This window comes from Juglans microcarpa x Juglans regia, chromosome 4S (assembly GCF_004785595.1).
Source record: "Juglans microcarpa x Juglans regia isolate MS1-56 chromosome 4S, Jm3101_v1.0, whole genome shotgun sequence".
NCBI classification, from domain to species: domain Eukaryota; kingdom Viridiplantae; phylum Streptophyta; class Magnoliopsida; order Fagales; family Juglandaceae; genus Juglans; species Juglans microcarpa x Juglans regia.
In genome coordinates this window covers 21,334,351-21,357,671 of record NC_054601.1, presented here as the reverse complement: position 1 = coordinate 21,357,671, position 23,321 = coordinate 21,334,351, and the positions used below count along the sequence as shown (strand labels likewise).

General features: G+C 37.4%; 1 protein-coding gene across 1 annotated transcript in view; it reads left to right on the top strand.

Annotated features, from left to right (window-relative positions):
* Window positions 1–11,598, top strand: part of LOC121262318 (mesocentin-like) — a 227,672-nt gene extending 216,074 nt beyond the window's left edge. Inside the window, exons 12-13 of the mRNA XM_041164738.1 lie at window positions 11,048–11,095; window positions 11,228–11,598. Of these exons, the coding sequence (XP_041020672.1) occupies window positions 11,048–11,095; window positions 11,228–11,374 (195 nt within the window). The 3' untranslated portion in view covers window positions 11,375–11,598. The remainder of the gene's footprint in view (window positions 1–11,047; window positions 11,096–11,227) is intronic.
* Window positions 11,599–23,321: the final 11,723 nt, after the last annotated feature.

The following is a 23,321-nucleotide window of genomic DNA, read 5'->3' as shown; positions in this document are numbered from 1 at the left end:
TCACACCAATCACCACTATGGGCAAATGTTCTGTGCATGTAGTCACACTAGCAGATTCTAATTATGGGCAAACATGTTCTAACTTATAATCTGATTATGTAGTGGATAGAAACTATACATGATTACCATATAATTCTGACTGTGTCTGTTTACTTGTCAAAAAAGAAATTCTGACCTTGTCTGTATGATGCTCCATGGTAATATTACATTTTCCAGCAGCTACATCCCATATCTTAACTCGTTTGTCAGCATTTGCACTGGCAATAATATTCCTGTTTTTCTTTTTTTCAAGGCCCAAGTAAAACAAAGTATTGTAAGACAATTCAAGAAATGAGAATTGGCAGCTTAATCTGGAGCTGTCCATGCGTATATAGGATACTCATCAAAGCAAATGGGAGTGGCACGAGTAGCCAAAGTATAAGATGTGACAAAAGGATGAAAGCTAGGATTTAAGCCACTTGTAATATAGGATATTAAATCATCCTCATCAACAGATTTACCAACAGCAGCAAGCTAATCAGACCAGATTTTAGCCTGATTCAGATACTCAGAGCAGGATTTAGAGACCTGTTGGAGTGTTTGCAACTGGCGCTTCAAATGAGCAATCTGAGATCGAGATTGAGAAGCAAACCTTGAGGATAAATAAGTCCATACTTATCGTGAAGAGTCCAAGCCATAAACAACAGAAAGAAGATCACCAGATAAAGTGGTGATAAACTAGCTCAATAAATACTGGTCTTTCTTCGTCCAAAGAACATATGCTGGATTAAGAGTAGTGGTGGGAATACCACGATCATCCAAGCAATATTTAGGAGGACAAGGTTCAAACCCATCCACTATCCCAAGAAGATCATTACTTCTAAGGATAGGAAGAAAGTGGGATATCCAGTGAAGGTAGTTGGTATTGTCAAGTTTGATTGAAAGCAAGTGAGAAAAATTTGGAGCAGCAAAGGTAGAGGATATTAGAGTAGAAGAATTACCAGAGGAGTTAGTAGTAGCAGAGTGCGAAGGGAGGTCCATAGTAGGATCGAAAAATGGCGATTAGCCTAGAGAAAACTGATACCATGTAAGACAATTCAAGAAATGAGAATTGGTAGCTTAATCTGGAGCTGTCCATGCGTATATTAATATAGAAGAGTTTGTTACAATTGTTGTTACGATATAAAATCTATGAAGATTTGTAGAAATCAGAAATACAAGTTTGAATTTAAATATTTAAAAATACACAAGCAGTTAAGATAAGGATGTGGATTGAGGTCGTTGAGACTTTGAATTATCTGATAACAGAACATTATCTTCTAATCTCTGTGATGATGAGCTGGAGTTGTTCAATTGATCTTGCAGTAGCTTAACATGTATATCCATTATATACACCACAATTAAGCAGGACAAGGCCAAAAAGTGTGTAGAGCAGTAATATATATACCATTTGATCTCAACCATACATATATTGTTCCAGCAGTCTTGAATACTCCAAATTCTCCTTCCTTTGGATCATTATAACAAAAGGGTACACCTCCTATACTATAAAAAGACCATCTTTCCTGCACTGAAAACCCAAGTGCAGTACACACTCAAATTAACTTTCTTCTCACTGAAGGCTCAAAGCTGCCTAGCTAGCTTGGCATTCAAGAGTACTACTCATGGGCAACAGCAAGCTGCAGAAAAAATCTTCAGATTTTTCGTCTGCATAATACCACAAAAGCCGTGGTATTATGCATGGCATATGAATCCTGAACCATGTTAGAACACCAAACTGTCACACATCGTGAGTTTACTCATCCCGCTGGAAATGAACGTCTAGATTTATATTTGTTTACGTATTTAATGTAATTTATTGGTATGTACGTGTTGTGCTTCTAGCTTGTGAATCAAAATAATACTGTGGGTATGTAACACCTAGTATTTTAGTATATTTTTAATTGAAAGGTTATATTTATTAATTTAAATATTGATTCTCTTATTTTTAGTTTATCGGATTTTTCGTTGGTTTATTTTTTATGATTTTTAATTTGTGAAAATTATTTTGATATGCTTTCTTAAAATTAATTATTGTTATGCATTTAAATTGCTCTTTATTTTAAATTAGTTTATTGTTGGATTTAATTATTTTATTTTTATTTAATCACTACGTTTAAATTATTTTATTTAACTTGCTATTTTGAAATCTTTTTCGTTGGATCATTTTTGTGACCCAAGATGTGAAGATTGGACCTTATTTCTTTCCCTCACTTTTTTTTTCCTTTTCCTCTTTTTCTTTTCTTTTTCTCTTCATTTCTTTTTCTCCTCTCTCTCTCTTCTCCCACACACGACTTCCCTCTCTCTCTCTCCCATTCCATGCGTCGTCCTCCACAGCACCGCCGTGCGCCACCCATTACCGTCACCACCCCTCCCAACTGTCTCCCCACCTGCCGGCGACGTCACCCCTCAGTTTTCAGCCTATCTCGCACCGCTGTGAGCCCCCACGCACGGCTTCAAGTCGCAACACCCTTTGAACTCGCGCGCCGCTGTCGCGTCGCCATTGGCCACCACCTCTTCACCACATCACCGGCAAGCCCCCAACTACCTAACCCATCCATCCTCAGCCACGATCCGCCACCGGTGAAACCCATCCATCTCCATTTTCGTTTTGGACTTTTTGGACTTCAACCACCCTCTACGCTGCCACCCACAGCCAACCACCACCACTATTAGTTTCACCAACATCCCTAAACCCTTCTCTTGTAATCTCAAGTCTTCGTTTGTCTCCGTTCAAAATCTAGCATTTTGAGACCCACGACCCTGTGCATTTTCTCACTGTTACATTGTTATATTGCCACTTCTAGAACCACTGTGATTCTTCAAAAATTATATTATAGCACTATAAGTATTTTTTCAAAGAACTTTTGAGATTTAAATGTATTTTTGCACTAACCCATTTTTACTGTGATTTGGTTGGTTGTACCGGACTGAGTCCGAGGAGTAAGGGGGTCTGATGGATTGGAGGACGGAGTTGTTTGTATGACTGGATTATGTTGTGATTTGTTGGTTGTTGGATATCGTGTCGTATCATGTACATTGCATATTTGCACGCATGTTCATGTTGTAAATAAAAACTGAGTTTTCACATAATTGCATACATGTTCATGTGTATATTTGAAAACTAGGTTTTCATGTGAGAAATGATTTTTGGGTACGTGCGTATAATGATCCCAAGCCGAGATAGGGCATTATCTCAGTGGAGCTCCTCTGGTCAGTCGGGAACGGAATATACTGAGTGACGTCTCCTAGGTTGTTGTTGGGCGACAACGGGATCAGACGGGATGGTAACGCTCTCGTGCCTACTCCGTGGCCCATCCGGATGATCCCTAGAGGGGATCATGGTGCATACGGTTAAAATGGATTATTTGTATTGGGCCATGTTCTGGGAAAATTGCGAGAAAATGTTTTATGGAAATATTTTGGGCCAAAAATGGGATTTTGGCGTGCGTTGGGAAATATTCATTTTCGGAAAAAATATTGTTTTGGGTCTAATGCATATTTCATCATATGCATGCATAATTGTTGGTTGCAATAATGCATTTGTATTCTCGAGGATTGTTTGGATTATTACTTATCTGCAGTACCGATTTATGGTAATGCAGATTTTGATGCAAATGATGCTTAGGGTGAGCCTGAGGAGTGATGAGATCACTCGTTTATGTATTTGAACTTGTATTATATTTTTCGGGATAACTTTATAACTCTTTTTTAAACGTTTTACTTATGTAAAATTTATATCAAACAATTCTAATACTTCGTCAACTTACTTGAACTATCCGCTGTGTTGTCCATTGTACACTGTTGCATGTACACACACTTGGCACTATCGTTGGGATGCGTGACCGTGTTGTCATCATCCTGACATCACAATTCTTGTGTTTCTGTACATGGAAGTCGGGGCATCACAGGGTATTAGAGTAGTTCGGCTCTGGGTAAAACCACATGTCCCTTAGCTGAGGTATCAGAAATTTTTTAAAGTTGTAAATTGAAATTATTTATTTTAAAGTATGATATATATTATGGGTTTATTTCTATTTTAATTTATGTTGTATTATTTTATTTTACCTTATTTTATTTTTGGTGTTGCTTTTGGTTGTGTTTGATTTTGTCCAGAGTTTTAAGTAGGGTTAAAGGTTACTCTATGATAGGAAGATGGTAAGCCCAAGAAGGCCAACCAATGAGCCCGAAAATGAATTACCGAGAGGCGATGGGAATTATGCCATGGCAAAGACATTAAATCGGATGACGGAGTTCCTCCAACAGAATTTTCGGCCGCCACAAGGAGATCCGAATAGAGCGGTTCAAGCCGAGTGCACCTACGAGTGCTTCCTAGCACATAGGACCCTTGCCTTTACTGGTGAAGAGGAATCATTTCGGTCTAGAAGGTGGATTGAAGACCTTGAAAGGACATTTGAAGTCTGTGGTTGCACGAAGGCCCAGATGGTGTTGTATGGGAGTTATCTGCTACAAGGCGAAGCGGCAAATTGGTGGCAGACTAAGCGGCAACTCCTAGAGATGGAGTTGGGATCTTTTGCAGCTGTGTCTTGGCAGCGTTTCAAGAAAGAGTTTGACGACCGTTTCTTCCCTGTTTTTGTGAGACGGCAGAAGGCACGAGAATTCAATAACTTAGTCCAAGGAGATATGACTGTTGAGTAGTATGCCAGAAAATTTATGGAGCTCAAGCGGTTTGCTACCCACCTCATTGCCACTGAGGAGTTGCGAGCCGAGCGTTTTCAGGAGAGTTTGCGACATAAGATACACAGACAAGTAGTTGTCACCAGATTTCAAACTTTAAGAGGTTGGTGGATATGGTCACTATTGCGGAATGTGAAAATAGTTTTGCGGTAGGCTCCCTTCCGGGTCGTAACAGGTGGAGTTTTGTTAGTGAGAGGAGTAGTTCTGGGTTACCACACAAGTTTGTCCAAAGGACTAGGGCCCGATCGCAGGCAGCCTCTAATGTTCGTGCAGGAGGCAGAGCTCTAGTATGTAATAGGTGTAATAGAGCCCACGAGGGTGACTGCAGTCAAATGGGGATCCAGTGTTTCAGATGTGGCTAGCTGGGGCACTTTGCTCATGAGTGTCCTAACCAAGCTCAAGGAGGTCGACGTGGTGGGAGGAACAACCAGAGGCCGCTGGTGCAAGCTCGGGTCTATGATGTGACTCCCGGAGATGTTGATTACGAGGCTCCAGAGACTCACGATGCCGGGGTGATTACTAGTATGCATTTAGTTTAACCTTTGGATTTAATGTTTGGCGTGGGTTGATTTTTTTGAATTTCACCGGTGTATGTGTTTGCCTCATGTAGAGTTTGTCTGCATGATTTTTATGCATGTACCTTATTTGACTCTGGGGTGTCTTAATCTTTTGTGTCCTCCACTTTTGCACAGATGTGCAATCTAATCACAAAGCCTTTATCACAATCTTTGGTAGTGACTCTTCCAAATAGTGAGATCGTGTGGTGCTCTAAAGTTGCTTTAGGTTATCCTTTGGATTTTGGTGGGAGGATACTTGAGGCAGATTTAATTGCATTCAAGTTGCTTGGATTTGACATAATTCTGGGAATGGATTGGTTGCATCGATATTCTGCAAACATTAATTGTAGAAGTCGGGTAATTGGTTTTCAACTTTCAGAATGAGACTATTTGGAATTTGTGGGAAGCAAGTTGAAAGCGAGACCAACAGTCATAGCTGCAATTCAAGCGAAGAGAGATATAGCTTGTGGAGCAGATGCCTTTTTAGTTCAAGTGGTGTCTACGCCATCTGAGAAGAAGTCTTTAGTGGATATTCCAGTTGTGGAAGAATTCCCTGACGTGTTCGTGGATGAGTTGCCCAGGTTGCGCCCAATTCGCGAGATGGAATTTGTTATCGATTTGGAATCTGGAGCGGCTCTTGTGCATAAGGCTCCCTACCATATAGCACCGGCTGAGTTAAAAGAGTTGAAAACTCAATTGCAAGAACTGGTTGATAAGGGATTTATTCAGCCTAGTACTTGGCCTGGGGGAGCGCCTGTTTTATTTGTCAAGAAGAAGGATGGTACTCTCAGAATGTGTATAGACAATCGAGAACTTAACAAGGTGACTATCAAGAATAAGTACCCTCTTCCTCAGATCGATGATTTGTTTGACCAACTTCAAGGAGCAGCTGTCTTCTCGAAGATTGACTTGAGATCGGTGTACTACCAGTTGAGGATAAGAGATAAGGATGTGCTCAAGACAACTTTCAGGACAAGGTATGGGCATTATGAGTTTAAAGTGATGTCGTTTGGGTTAGCTAATGCCCCTGCCGCCTTTATGGATTTGATGAATCAGGTGTTTCAACGTTATTTGGATTCATTTGTGGTGGTGTTCCTTGATGACATTTTGATTTATTCTCGAGATTTGGAAGAGCATACTTGTCACCTTAGTCTGGCGCTTGGGAAGTTAAGAGAGCATCAGTTGTATGCAAAGCTAAGAAAATGTAAATTTTGGTTGGAAGAAGTTAAGTTTCTTGGACACGTGATTTCCCAAGAGGGAGTGGTCGTAGATCCTAGCAAGGTGGAAGTTGTTTTGTCATGGCCTCGCCCTTCAACAGTGCGTGAGATAAGGAGTTTCTTGAGTCTTGCCGGGTATTATCGAAGATTTGTGGAAGGATTTTCTCGACTATCCAGACCTCTCACTACTTTGACTAGGAAGAATACTAAGTTTGTATAGTCAGACAGATGCGAGAGAAGTTTTCAAGAGTTGAAGAGGAGATTGACAACAGCACCTGTTTTGGCACTCCCGGAGACACACAAGTTGTTTGTGATTTTTAACGATGCATCCAAGTTTGGGTTAGGATGCGTTCTTATGCAAGAGGGACTAGTTGTTGCTTATGTATCTCGTCAGTTGAAAATTCATGAGAGGAATTATCCCACACATGTTTTGGAATTGGTGGCTATAGTTTTTGCACTTAAGATTTGGCAACATTATTTGTATGGAGAAGTCTGTGAAGTTTACACTGACCATGAGAGCTTGAAGCATCTGTTTTCTCAAAAGAATCTCAATATGAGACAGAGGCGATGGTTAGAGTTGATTAGTGACTACCAATGTGAGATCAAGTATCATCTAGGAAAGGTGAATCTAGTCGCTAATGTTTTGAGTAGGAAGTCTCAACTGGTGGACGTGGACGTGGACGTGGCAGAGTCATCAGGTTTGGACTCTCTCCTTTGTGGGATGAGAAGACTTTTTCTTGAGAGTTCGAAGCAAGAAGAATTGTTATCTTCGGTTTTGGATGTCCGAGTAGTCGATTTTGAAGAATTGAAGACTCTCCAAAGAAGGGATCCAAAGTTGTTAGCCATCAGGAAGAGAGTTAGGAAGTCTAGAGGACCCTTGCATTATAGTTTGGATAAAGATGGTATTCTTCGATTTCGGGATCGTAGAGTGAATCCCCGAGATTCGGAATTTAAAGAGTGAATTTTGGGAGAAGCTCATGCAGCTCCTTATTCAATTCATCCTGGAAGCACAAAGATGTATTGAGATTTAAAGAGAAATTTCGGTGGGAAGGGATGAAGATGGATATTGCCATGTTTATTGAGAAATGTGATACGTGCCATCAAGTTAAGGCCGAGCATCAAAGACCTGCTGGAGAATTTCAACCTCTCTATTCCTGAGTGGAAGTGGGATGACATTTCTATGAATTTTGTTATGGGTTTGCCGAGGACCCCTAGTGGAAAGAACTCAGTTTAGGTGATTGTTGATCGGTTGACCAAGATTTCCCATTTCTTGCCTATCAACAATACCGACTCTTTCGGCAAGTTGACTCGGTTGTATGTCAAAAAGATAGTACGTTTACATGGAGTACCCAAAAGTATTGTGTCAGATCGGGACCGGCGCTTCATGTCCCCTTTTTGGAAGAGTTTGCAGGCAGCTTTAGGCACTAAATTGAAGTTTAGTACTGCATATCACCCTCAAACTGACGGTCAATCAGAGCACACTATTCAGACTCTTGAGGATATGCGGGCTTGTGTCATGGAATTCCAAGGGAGTTGGAAAAATCATCTGCCGCTAATAGAGTTTGCTTATAATAATAGTTTTCATGCCTCCATTCAGATGGCCCCGTATGAAGCTTTATATGGAAGGAAGTGTAAATCAACTATGTGTTGGGATGAAGTTGGCGAGAATAAATTAATTAGGCTGAGATAATTCAAGAAATGAAAGATCAAGTTTGGGTTATAAGAACTAAAATGACGGAAGCACAAAGTCATCAGAAGAGTTATGTAGATACGAGGAAAAGAGACTTATCCTTTGAGGTAGGTGATTGGTTTATCTCAAAGTCTCTCCTATGAAAGGCGTTAAGCGCTTTGGTAAAAAGGAAAAGTTTAGTCCGAGGTATGTTGGCCCTTTTCAGATTGTAGATAAGGTTAGGCTTGTTGCTTATAGAGTTGCATTGCAGGACTATTTTGGGGAAGTTCATGATGTGTTCTATGTGTCGTCATTGAAGAAGTATTTTGGACAGCAAGACCCACGTTTTGTCGATCCAGAACGCATTCAACTTCAGCCTAACCTTACTTATGAAGTTGCCCCGACGCAGATTGTGGATTGGAAGAGCAAAGGTTAATGTCCAAGATGATATCTTTGGTGAAAGTATCATGGGGCGATCCGTTGGCTCAAGATTTCTCTTGGGAGAGAGAAGCCGACATGAGGGAGCAATATTCGTATTAGTTTGATTGACCCTGGCGGTATGTTTCTTAAGTCTCTCTTAGTCGAATATTATTCATGTCCTAGCTTTAATGTTTGACCATGCCAATTTTGAGGACGAAATTTTATTTAAAGGATGGAGGATGTAACACCCCGTATTTTAGTGTATTTTTAATTGAATGGTATTTTTTTTAATTTAAATATTGGTTCTCTTGTTTTAAGTTTATCGAATTTTTCGTTGGTTTATTTTTTATGATTTTTAAGTTGTGAAAATTATTTTGATATGTTTTTCTTAATATTAATTATTGTTATGCATTTAAATTGATCTTTATTTTAAATTAGTTTATTGTTGGATTTAATTATTTTATTTTCATTTAATCACTACGCTTAAATTATTTTATTTAACTTGATGTTTTGAAATCTTTTTCATTGGATCATTTTTGTGATCTAAGATGTGAGGATTGGACCTTATTTCTTTCCCTCACTTTTTTTTTCTTTTTTTCTTTTTCCTCTTTTCTTTTCTTCTTTTTTTCTTTTTCTCTTCATTTCTTTTTCTCCTCTCTCTCTCTTCTCCCACCCACGACTTCCCTTTCTCTCTCCCCGTCCATGCGTCGTCCTCCACAGCGCCGTCGAGCGCCACCCATTACCGTCACCGCCCCTCCCAACTGTCTCCCCACCGGCCGGCGACTTCACCCCTCAGTTTTCAACCTATCTCGCGCCGCCGTGAGCCCCCATGCACGGCTTCAAACCACAATACCCTTTAAACTTGCGCGCCGCCGTCATGCCACCGTCACGCCGCCATTGGCCACCACCTCTTCACCACATTACTGGCGACCCCCCAGCTACCTAACCCACCCATCCTCAGCCCCAATCCGCCACCGGTGAAACTCATCCATCTCCATTTCCATTTTGGGCTTTTTGTACTTCAACCACCCTCTATGCCGCCACCCACGATCAACTTCCACCACCATTAGCTTTACCACCATTAGCTTCACAGAGTACGTAATGATGATATGAATATATATATGTTTGTTTGTGTACAATTGACAACAACGACACGATGTGGAGCTCATCACTTCAATACTCTATTTTATTGATAGTATTATGGTGTCTTTGATTAAGATGCGTGAGTTACTCAATGGATTAGCCTAATAGTTACTTTAGTTTTATATGTACGTAGAGAACTCTCTCTCTAGTAATTTCATGGTTGCAACCTTTCATACTTATTATGTAACCTAAATATCTATTATGTTATGAAATATGTTTTGATATTTTGGGATATAGTCTTCTAGTACTTTATGTATTGCTCGAAGAAAAAAAAATATCTGTTAGAAATATTACATAATTTTTATAAGCATATTAAGTTGCATCTTTAATTACCACAAACGAGAGTAAATAATTTTGTATTGCATGAGTAATAAGGACAAAATTGTTACACGTGCTGCGTTATAAATTGCTAAACGTGTCATGTTATTACTCATGGCCACGTGGAAGTGATAGAAGCTGAAAAGTGTCCGAGCACGTCGGTTTGAGATGAAGTTTCGTCGCCGACGATGAGTAAACGATAATAAACGTCTTAGGTTGCATAATTATCAGTAGACGTGTTCGGTTTGAGTTGACGAAACTTCTAGACGTGTTCGAGTAGAAGTTTCGTGGCACGTTTAGCAATTTGTAACGCGGCACGTTTAGCAATTCTGTCGTCATGCATGTTCATATACATAAATATCAGGTCTACCAGTACCGATATATATAAGTTAGTCCAGAGTAATCCAAAGTACTCACTCTTAATCCATCCTATATCATTGCAAAGAACATTCGCAGCTAGCTAGCTTACCTTCATACACTATTTCGTTAAAATTCTCAGCCTTTGCTTGTGATTTTGTTTCCGCTTGTTAACCTTGAAAATGGCACATTACCAAAACAAATACGGAGCAGCCCAACATATCGCGTATGGCAACGTTGTCCCCACAGATGAATACGGCAAAGTTATTCGCACAGACGAATACGACAACGTTAACCGCACAGAGGAAGGCGGCACCGTTATCCGCACTGGCGGCAAAGTTATCCGCAAAGACGACTACGGCCACGTTATCCGCACAGACGAATACGGAAAAATTATCCGCAAAGACGAATACGGCCACGTTAACTGCACAGATGAATACGGCTCCGTTACCCGCACAGGCGGCAAAGTTATCCGCAAAGACGATCATGACAACGTTGTCCGCACAGACGAATTTGGCAACGTTATCCGCACAGACGAATACGGCAACTTTATCCACACAGACGAATACGGCAACGTGATTCCTATGGATGAGTATGGCAACCCAATCCGCCACAAAGGCACTACTCTCCACGGTGTGCAGCAGCAGCACCATCATGACCATTCTGGCAAGCTTCATCACTCTGGAAGCTTAAGTTACGTAAGTACTCCTCTCAGTACTACATGATAAACATACTTTTCTTTCCTATCTTCTAAAACCTTATATATGGTTTTCACCTTTTGTTTTACGACATAGCTATGTTTTTCTGCTAATTAATTTAATCTAATACAGCCTGAGTACGATGGGGAAGGCGGCTGCAACGTTATCATCATGAATTATCATCATTATCATCATGCAGAGAAGAAGGGTGAAAAGATCAAGGACAAGCTTCCTGGGCACCGTAGTATTTCTTATGATCAGCATGACCAGCACTACTAGTCATGCATATGCTTAATTACAGGCTAAAGCACGACGTCCTTAATAAGAGATGCATGCGTACGTGCATGCATATGCTGGGGTGTTTGTTGTATGAGCACAGTACTCTTCTAGCATAATAAATATTAATACTGGCTTAATGTATATATATTGCTATACGTAGTTTTTGGTTAATATGTTATGTCGTGTATATATAAGAATATACTGTCGGGCTTCAGCCAGCTTTCCTAATTTACAGTTATTCCATGATACCCTAATTAATTAATTAATTAATTAGTGTCATAATCCTTTGTATTTGAAGTTTGAACTGATGTGCACATACATGGGATCATAAGGTAGATCCTCCCAATAAGTTGATCCACCGTAGAACAATGAAAATATGTAGGGGCAATCGACCTGCCTTGGGCGAAATCTGGGAAGCCAATATTCCTGATCGATCTGATCCGATCTGTTTTCTGGGATATATAATCCTAAGAACGTAGATGGGATTTGAGTACTCGGTCATGTCATTTTCTGAAATTATATTTTCTTGTACTAGTAATAGAGTAACATCCAAGGGACGTTTGTCTAATTTAGATTTTTTACAAAAATTATATGATTTTTTATTAATTCTTTGAAGTGAAATATTCTTATATACATTTTAAAATAAAGATTTGTAATTATTTTGGACCTGGTATTAACAGGTTTGCAGAATTGCATATATGAATGATAGCAGAAATATAATTAATTTCACTTTATATATAGATCTTGTCAAGGATTAATATATTTGTTAAGAAGTGTTACAACTATAAATATATAGATGTTACAAAAATAAATCTTTAAAGTGATGATTTTATATGATACATTAGATGAGATTTCTAACGTATCATATTAAGTCACGTCTATTATGAATGAGATTTTTTTATGATTAAAATATTAATTTCTAAGTTTGTTTTTTACCAATGGCCACTAACGTATATTTTATATTAAAAAAAGATAATGAGTGCTTAATAAGACAAAAGAAAAAGAGGAACTTTCTTTAGAGAATATATTATTTTGGAGGGTGAACTTTTGTGTAGGGGTGTAAATTTAAACCGAAAAATCGGACCGGACCGGTTGGTCTGGTTTTGAATCGGTCCGGTCCGAAACCGGTTCCTATATTATGAAAACTAGTCGGAACCGGTTCGGTTTCAGTTCTGTAGTTTTCGGACCCGAACTGGTTGAAAAAAATATATATATAAAAATTAATCTTATATATTATACAAAATATTTATATATATAAGTTTTATATATAACATATAATCATATATTAAATTTTTATATATAATATATAATTATATATCATATATGAAATAATTTCATATTATAATTTATAAATTATAACATAAAATATTAATCTTAAATATGAACATTTGTAATTTGTTTGATCATATGTTATTAATATAATTATATATAAGATAATGTTATTATAATTTATAAAATAAAAGTTTAATCTTAAAGATGAAAATTTAATTGATCATATGCTTTAAACATAATATATATATATTAAATTATTAATAATATTTTATCATAAGAAGTAACATTTTATTATATATTTTTTACATTTTAAAAAAACCTGAAAACTAGATCGGATCGGAAACCGGTAAAACCGGATGTACCGGTTTACGAGGGTAATCGGGGCATAATCGGTTTTGAAAAATGAAAAACCGGTACATACCGGTTCGGTCCTAGATTTTGTCCAAAATCAGACCGGACTGAACCGGTTACACCCCTATTTTTATGGAAAAATTGAAACACCAAACCTTACGAATTTTACAACATTACCCTTAATTTTACTATTTTATTTATTTTAAGCCTAACCTTTAATCCTAGCCATTGCTTTGTTATATAAGGGAAATATCTTCCCAAGTTTAATCCCCATCATCCATTTTTGCTTCTAAAGTCTCAAAAGTCACTTAAGTCTTCAAGTCTATCCCCACTTCTCTCTCTCTTTTTCCTTTTTCTCCTTCAACGCTAACCCTCACCATTTTCTCCAACATCTCTCTCTCTCTCTCTCTCTCTCTCTCTCTCTCTCTCCTTACAAAAAGCTTGAAGACCAAATCATTCCGAGCCGTTCCACTACATCACTCAATTATCCACAAAGACTAACGAAAGCCTGCAGAAATTCAAAGAAAATGGCCTCTGATTTCAACATAGACAACAAAAAAGGCAGCCATTGCGTTTGGGTCTAAGGATGTCTAATGTCTTAGATCTACACGTATTACCGATGATTTTTCAATTTAGTTTGTTTGGTGTACATCGGTATGTTACTGTAAATGAGTATGATATATGTAGTGAGTTTATACAAATTTGAAGGGATTTTGTTTGGATCCGCGTTGTTTCTTTGAGATCTGAACATTTCTCTATCTGGAGTCCTCGAAATGAATTTTTTTTTTTATTTCCTTTAATCTCTCCCTCTCTCTGTATCGGTTTCTTTATTAGAAATTTTCTTTGTGAATCCTTAGAAATTTGAAGAGATTTCTTCGGTACAAATCCGAGTGGTATTTTTTGTAATGGTGTGAGAAAAATTGGACTTGTATTTTTTGTAATGTTTTTCTTGAAGACCAACGTCGAACAAAGAGACTTGTTTCAAATTGAATATTTAGTGTAAAAACACAAAAAAAAAAAGGCACATAAACACTGTTCACCCCCTACTTGACAACGGGAAAACAACTCAAACCGAGAGGTAAAGAAGGAAGAAAGAGGAAGATGAAAAAACACATGGGCATAGATGGAAGAAAGAAAGTGTCAAACACAAATCACTGATCATTACTGTTCATATGTCGATAGCCTCTTTTAAGTATAAGGAGATATATATATATATGTATATGTATATGTATATGTATATGTATATGTCCATCTTAATGACAATCATGATATTATTTAATATACTTTGTATAAAACAAAGATTATAGTACTATTATAATTTTATAATATTATTCAAGTAATTAACAGTATAATCAAAGGAAAATGATGAACTTATAATTTTATTTTATGTGTTGTTGTGATATACTGAAGATTATAAGAAAATTAATAAAATAAGTCTCAATATAATGAAAATATCTTAAATATGTAAAAAGAAAAAAAGAAAAATTAAAGAAAAAAATGTTAATTGTACTTATAATTTTATGTATTAATGCTATCTAAAAAAATTAATAGAATAAGTCCTGTACATAATATAGATAATGAAAATATCTTAAATATGTAAAAGGATAAAAAAAAATTATAGTATTTTAATATGATATAATATAAATTATAGTATTATAATATGATATAATATTTAATCTTTTTTTAGGAATCCCTAGTAATGCATATATAAACTATATATGTAAATATATTTTTATTAAAAAAGAGAAATAATATTTTTAGTTTATATAAGTGTCATCTTTTAAAAAAAAAAAAAGAGTAAATATGATATTCATATGAAAAAATTAATCTCACATTTCTTTTAAAAAAAATGAATAAATGTGAGATTCATATAAAAAAATTTAAGTCTGCTGTGAATGAACTTGAAGAAGTTTAGTATATCATGAGTGACCGCACCATGGGCTAGCCAGGCAAATACACAAACTGCACAAGTGGAATATTACATAGGCCTAGTATGGATAGTGAAATGAGATAAAATGATATGTAGATAGTAGTGAAATTGTTTGTAAATAGAAGTTAAATGATTTGAATTAATATCTTTTATGAGATTTTGGGAAATGAGAGAATTGAATAAAAATATTATAAAGTTAAAATATTATTAGAATATAATTTTTTAATATAATCTTTATTTTGATATTTGAAAAAAAATTGAATTATATCTTGTGTTTTGTTTGGATGTTTGGAAAAGTTATAATAATTAAATGAAAATATTAAAAATTTGAAATTGAAAACTGTTTGTATTTGTGGTGTTTAGATATTGAGTTAAGATGAGATCAATGGAAAGATGTTGTTGTCCAAATCAGGCCTTAGTCAAGTAGAAGGGTCAAGGTCTTACTCACAATCACTATATATTTTCTTTTTCTTTTTTCTTTATCTATCCTCTGTAGAGACAAGGGATGATACGTGGCGCGGTACCTGATCATTTGGATAAGTAGAAGTGTACGTAAGTCACACAGCTCATGTGTTCTTTGGAGTTAGAACTAGGGGTGGCAATATGTGACACGACTCATAAATCCAACACGAATACGATAAGAAATTAACAGGTTTGAGTTTGATATTGACAGGTTCGAATCAAAATATTTGTGAGTAAAAATCTAAATAGGTCATAACGGGTTGATTTCGTGTGAAGTGAGTTGACTTGTTAATGACCCGTTTATAAATCGTGTCTTAACGGGTCACCCATTTTGATCCGAACCCGTCAACATCAAACCCAAACCTGTTAATTTCGTGTCGTATTCGTGTTGGATTTATGGGTCATATTACATATTGTCACCCCTAGTTCTAACTCCAAAGAGCACATGAGCTACGTTGACTTACGTACACTTCTACTTAACCAAATGATCAGGTACCGCGCCACGTATCATCCCCTCTTTCTACAGAAGATAGATAAAGAAAAAGAAAATATATAGTGATCGTGAGTAAAACCTTGACCCTTCTACTTGACTAAGGCCTGATTTGGATAACAATATCTTTTCATTCATCTCATCTCAACTCAATATCTAAACAACATAAATACAAACAGTTTTCAATTTCAAATTTTTAACATTTTCATCTAATTATTACAACTTTCCCAAACATACAAACAAAACACAACTAAGGCCTGATTTGGATAACAAGTCAACTCACTTTCCAATTTTATTATTGTTGGATTGTAATATTAGTATTTTTCAATATGCTTATGTTTTTATTATTAGGATTATAATTCTGAACCTATACTCATATTTGTTAATATTGATATTGTAATATTGATTTTATTATAGGTTAAAATCTGAAAAATATTAATATTTTTTTGTTAGTGAATAGTCTAATTGATTTTTTAGATATTGTGGCTACTAATTAATACATATTTTAATTTTTATGTGAAATTATGTTAATCAGGTCAAATGGGTTATGCGAATTAATTCAATCTATTTACATGAAACGGATTGAAATGAGTCATGTCATGTTGATTAGTTTCTAATTAATTATTAAACGGGTCAAAATGGGTGCCATGACATGACCCGTAGATTTCTTTTTGGCTGATCTTTAGGGAGAACTAAAGGATTTTCATATTTAAAAACAGATTTTGAAGTAAAAATAGGCTTCTCAACCTTATCTTCAATCTGATCTAACTGTTGTCCGATCGTACGAAGAGCAAGATTTATAAAGTTATTCTGCTGGATAACTTTTTTTGTTTCCTTCAAAATATTGTCCTTCTCAGGATCTCAAGAAACAGTTTCAAGGATTTTGAAAGGAGAAGCAGTTGCTTCAAATCCTTTATAAGGAATAAGTACTGTCTCTAAAGGCGGATGGCTTGCTTGGACTACCATCTTGCCTTCTTCCTTGACAAAATCTATTTTAACAGAATTTAAGTATTTTTAGAAACATAATAATTTTCAACAAAATCAAAGAAAAGAATATGCTTTTGGAGCTTATTCATTTCTTCTTTCCATTTACGCTTGACGCGTCATTTTTCGGTGTCAGAAAATTTTGCATGATATGCTTTACGCCTATCACGATTTTCTTTTGAACTATATTCATTCACAAGAGCAACTAAATCAAACTTAAAAGGTTTGCTTAAAACAGTTAAACTCTGATGAATAGGAATAACAGGAGCTACAGGTGCTGCCATATCTGAAGCTGTAGGTGATAAAGATGAATTGTCTTCTTCTTTATCAGCTTCTTCATTTACGGACTTGTCCTTAGAGGATTCAGCATCCTTAGCAGAATAAAAGGCTGAAGTAACCTGAGAGGATGTTGACAGTCCTTTCAGTTTTAAAACAGGATTAGCAGGCTGGGCTGTTTGAACTGAGTCTTCCAGAAACCGTTTGAGATTTTGGTCTCTTTGTACTAGATTTTCAGAAACAAGACCAGTAAAAGAAGATCTAGACCCACCAAAAAAATTTCTTCTTAAGCTTGGAGTACTAGCCTGATCAAAACTAATTTTAACAGTCTCATCTAAATATTTCCGAATGTAATCAAGATTACAATCATTGGGAATATTTCTGACAAGAGGAACTTCATGTTCTAAACTCCATTCATTGGGAAGAGAAATATATTTCCAATAAACCATCTTTGGAACTTAAATGTTTGCATCTGGGGTAGAACTCTAGATCAGTAGAGTTTTTCCACTAGTTGATTTTGCAATAGGGTTTGGATTTAAATTCATTTTTAAAAGACGATAATAAATCCGGAAAATAAGAGCAAGAGGTTTGCTTCCTTCAAGCATGTCATAACCCGAAGTTAAAATATTTAAACTCAAGGCTTTAAGAATATTTTTATCATCCAAAGCAAGAGTTAAATCAGGAAAACAATTAAAATGAATTGGTCCTTCCGAAATGGAGGATTGGATCATTCCAAGGATACTAGTTTCAAAATTATTAAACCTAGCATCTCGTAAACAAAATAGAACAGGAGCATTGATGTCTTTCCTAGTTAAAGGTTTGGCAACAATCTGAACAGAACCAATATGCAAGTATTTGTAACCTTTTTTCAAAAAATCAGTGATATGATCTTTTGAGAATAGGTAACATTTTTCTTGAGATTTTGAAAGAGCATAGGTTTGTTCAACTGTTCTAACATTAAAAGCAGTGTTGAAAGTAGTTTGAACCCAAGAGGTTCAGTAAATTGAGTTGGAATCAAGCTTTGGGATCTTCCAGGATTCCAAAGCAGGTGAAACAGCCTCTTCGAAAGAGCAAACTTTTTCATTAACTATGTCAGGTGGCATAGTCGACCTGGAACTAATGGTTGAATTAGATCTAAACATTCTACCCATTTTGTTATTAAACAACACCGACCTTCGCACTTCAGGGTCCTACTAATACCATCATTTTCCCGACCCCACAACCCAACTGCCCTAAACACTTTCGGGCAAAACGGGACTTACCAAGGTACTAGACGGACAAAAAGGTGGTAGACCAAACAAAGTAAGAACTCAAGGTGGGGGTTGTAGAACAACAAAACAAATGAAATGAAGAGAAGTAATTGCAACAATTAGATACCAGATTGGGTCTAATACCAAAAACAGCGGAAATGGAAGCAGATTTCTTTTTGGCTGATCTTTAGGGAGAACCAAAGGATTTTCATATTTGAAAATAGGATTTGAAGTAAAAATAGGCTTCTCAACCTTATCTTCAATCCGATCTAACTGTTGTCCGATCGTATGAAGAGTAAGATTTATAAAGTTATTTTGCTGGATAATTTTTTTCATTTCCTTCAAAATCTTGTCCTTCTCAGGATCTCTAGAAACAGTTTCAGAGATTTTGAAAGGAGAAGCAGTTACTTCAGATCCTTTATAAGGAATAGGTGCTGGCTCTAAAGGCGGATGGCTTGCTTGGACTTAAATGGGTCATGTCAGGATTTGAAGATCTGACACGTTTAACTTAATGGATTGGGTTCGGATTGTGCCATATAGTCGAATATCCATGACTTGACACGACTCGCAAACACGAATTGCTACCTCTAATTAGAACCCATAAATAAGTAGAATGAAATAAAATAAATAATGGCGAGCCTAGAATGAAGAATATGACTCAAAATCTTTACATTATCAATACTCACTTCCCCCCTGTCTATTTAGAGCATCCATATCCGGCTCCCCAAACCACAATTTTCTCTAAATTTTAGGGTTTACATTTGAAAAAAATCTCAAATGCATGCTCCATCCGCCTCCCCAAACAGTAGCTCCCAATACATCCCCAATCCACATTTCGGTTCATCACTCCCGTGCAACTTCTCTCTTCGTGTCTTACTTGCTATCGATCACCATTCACATCCCCCTCAGGCAGGCCCTCCGATCATCGTCTCTGGTAAGTCTCTGCACCTCCGACACGCACACACCCACACACACCTCTCTCTCTCTCTCTCTCTTTCTCTCTTTGCTCTCTCTCTCTCTCTCTCTCTCTCTCATCAGAATGCTATGTGTCGATTATATATTTGTTCACCCATATTGGTTCATTGCTCTGGTATTCCTTGTGATTTACATTACTCTGTGATTATGATACCTCGTATTGTAGTGTATTTTTTTTTATTTAATTTTAAATATTGGTTCTCTTGTTTTAAATTTATCGTGTTTCTCATTGGTTTAATTTTTTATTTTTAAGTTTTAAAATTTATTTTGACATGCTTTCTTGATATTAATTATTGTTTACATTTAAATTGATCTTTACTTTAATTTATTTTATTGCTTGACTTTAATTATTTTTATTTTTATTTTTTTATTTTTTTATTTTTTTTATTTTTGGCTAAAGAGCTCTGTCCCTTGGAAGCGTCCAGAACACGTCGCATGGTTTCGCACCCGTTTTCCATTTTCATGCATGCCTTTTTCATCCCCTTCCTCTAGGCTTTCTCTTTACTATTTATATATATATATATATGTTAAACATCCTCAACCCTAGTTTATGTGTCGTTTCCCTCTCTTCACGCTCTCAGCCATCCATATTAAACTGAGATATGACGCCCCGACTCCCACGTACAAAAATACAGGAATCGTGACGTCAGGATGATGACAACACAGGTCACGCATCCCAACGAATGTGCTCAAATATGTGCAACAAGCAAAAGTGTACAATAAAAATCGCAGCGGATAATATAAATAAGTCATCTAAGTACCAAAAGTTTAAATACAAATATTCAAAACAAATTACCTTTAACAAGTTATACAGTCATCCCAAAATATATTACAAAGACAAATACATAAATAATTGATAAAACAAATCGCGATATATGGGAGCAATCCCAGATCACTCCTCCAACGAAGCCCAAGCTTAAGGCTCGTCATCCTCATCTGCATCAAAATCTGCGATACCATAAAATGGTACCACAGGTAAGTAATAATCCAAATAACTCTCGGGATAAAAACGCATTAATGCAACCAATAAATAGATCTCAAAACCTCATTTTCCACAAAAATGATTATTTTCCAACACACGTCAAAATCCCAATTTGGCCCAAAAATATAATCCGTCATTTTTTCAGAAAATGATTCACACAAAAATCAACCATTTATCGGACACTGTAGGCGGGAATCGCAGGTGGGACTATACCACTATCCCTGCTTACCATCATCCCTACCGTGTGCACCGTAGGTGGGAATCACAGGCGGGACACAACCACCATCCTTGCTTACCACCATCCCTACCGGCTGCACCGTAGGCAGGAATCACAGGCGGGACTCTACCACCCTCTCTGCTTACCACCATCCCTACAGTTCCTTTCCACACAATGAATACTTATCACACACAATGAATACTTATCAGAGCATTGTAGGCGGGAATCACAGGCGAGACATTCCACCATCCCTACTTACCACCATCCCTACTGCGTGCACCGTAGGCGGGAATCACAGGCGGGACACAACCACCATCCCTACCACGTGCACCATTGGCGGAAATCGCAGACGAGACTCTACCACCATCCCTACAGTCTCTTTTTTTTTTCTCAAACCAGTCAATCCAGTCGTTTCAAACACACTCAAAATCATTTCACATGAAAATTCAATTTTCAAATAAACACATGAAAACCCAGTTTTCAGTTACAACATGAACATGAATGTATGTACACGAAAACTCAGTTTCATTTACAAACATGATCATGCGTGCAATATGCCATGTAAATGAACAACGCCATAACAATAACCAACAATGCAAGCCAAACACACAACAACTTCGTCCACAATCCATCCAATCCCCGAACTCCCCGGACTTAGTCCGGCATAACCAACCAGTTCACAAATAAAATGAGTTAGTGCAAAAATATATTTAAATCACGAAAGTTCTTTAGGAAAATACTTACAGTGATATATTATAATTTCTGAAGGATCACGAAACTGCAAGAAGTGGTGGCTCAGCAACGAAACAGTGTAAAATACATTGTGGCCTTGGGTCTCAAAAACCCACTTTTGAACGGGGACAAACCAAGACCCGAAATTGATAGGATAGGTTTAGAGATGTCGGTGAAGTCAATGGTGGTGGTGGTTTGCCGTGGGTGGCGACGTAGAAGGCAGTTTTAGGCCAAAAATGCCGAAAATGAAAATGTGGATGGATGTGCTTCACCAGTGGTAGATCGGAGCCAAGGACGGGTGCATTGGGTTGCTATGAGGTCGAGGATGAAGTGGTGAAGAGATGGTGGCCGGAGGTGGCGTGACGGCGGCACCCAAGCACCAAAAGCTTTGCGGCTTGAAGCAACGCGTGGGGGAGTTTCGCGGCGCGAGAGAGGTTGAGATTAAAGGGGTAAGGTCGCCGGAGGGTGGAGGAGCTGGTGGGCTGGGCGGTGTCAGGCACGAGCGATGCACGGTGGCGCTGACGGTGGACGAAGAAAATGGAAGGGAAGAGGAAGGAAGATTGTCGCGCGCGGGAAGAGAAGCAGGGGAGAAATAAGGAAAAAAAGAAAGAATGGAAAGAAAAAGAGGAGAAAAAGAAAAAGAGAAAAAGAAAAAGTGATGGAAAGAAATGAGGTACAATCCTCACATCTTGGGTCACAAAAATGATCCAACGAAAAAGATTTTAAAACAGCAAATCAATTAAAATAATTTAAACGTAATGATACAATGAAAATACAATAATTAAATTCAACAATCAATTAATTTAAATAAAGAACAATTTAAATGCATCACAATAATAAATATTAAGAAAACATATCAAATTTAATTTTTTACAATTTAAAGATCATAAAATAAACTATTTAAAAATTCGATAATTTTAAAACAAGAGAATAAATTTTTGAATTAATAAAAATAATCATTCAATAAAAATACACTAAAATACGGAATGTTACAAAAACCTCCACTCCAGCAGTCTTACCACCTCCAAGTAGCCACAACCCAGCCACTGCAACTCCACACACGGAAGCTCCAGCCCTCCCTTTCCCCGTCGTTGCTGGCCGTAAAACTACAAGCCTCGATGGCGTTCAGCAGCTCCACCACTCCCACAGCCAAGCCAACGTGTTGCTACTTCCCCGAACTCAGCCCACGTGGAACCTCAGCCACATGAAGCCGCCGCCGCCCAACGCTTCTGTAACCCCCATTGCAAGCCACGGAAATCCTCTGTTTTAGACACCCGAAACAGAGCCACTCCTCCAACTCCTCGGTGCCACCTGCCATGGGTCACCCACGCCCAACGTTGTGCCGTAACACCTCTGCTTAGCCGCTGCTCACACGAAACCGAGAGCCACCCCCCACCTCACGGAAAAGCCTCTGTTTGCACCACCGAAAAACAGAGCACCAGCCTTCCTCCATAGTGAACCCCAGCACCGCCACCAACTGCTCAGCCTCAAGCGGGAATAACCAGAAGACGCCGGTCGCATGCCCAGGTCCACCGTGACCACCCTCAGTAAGTCGAACTTTGTCTCCGTGCTATGACTCCCACCGTTCTCTCTCTCTCTCGCTCGCTCATCACTCTCACTCTTTCATACCAGTGCTCGGCTGCTTTTTTTTCGCTGTCGTAACCACCGCCCTCACCACCGTAGATAACCGCCCAGCTCGCCCCTCGTCGAGTTCTCAATCTCTTGGTGAGCCTCTGCCTCGCAAACTGCCGTTTTGTTTTTATGTAACGTGTTTTTCTGTTTTCAACTAGCAAGTCTCTACTGAAGCTTGGGTAATGTACTTTTTAATTAAATAAAATTACGTTGTTACCCTGTGAGCTACAAGTTGCGTTAAGGTGTTTTAAATTCTTAATATGAGTTAGTAATCTCTAATATCTTTATGTTTGCAGTGATGTTTCAAGTAATTTAAATTGGTATTACATAAGGTTTTCTTTCAAAAAGTAAACGATAATGTTTTATTTTAGTATGATCTAGTTTGTTATATAAT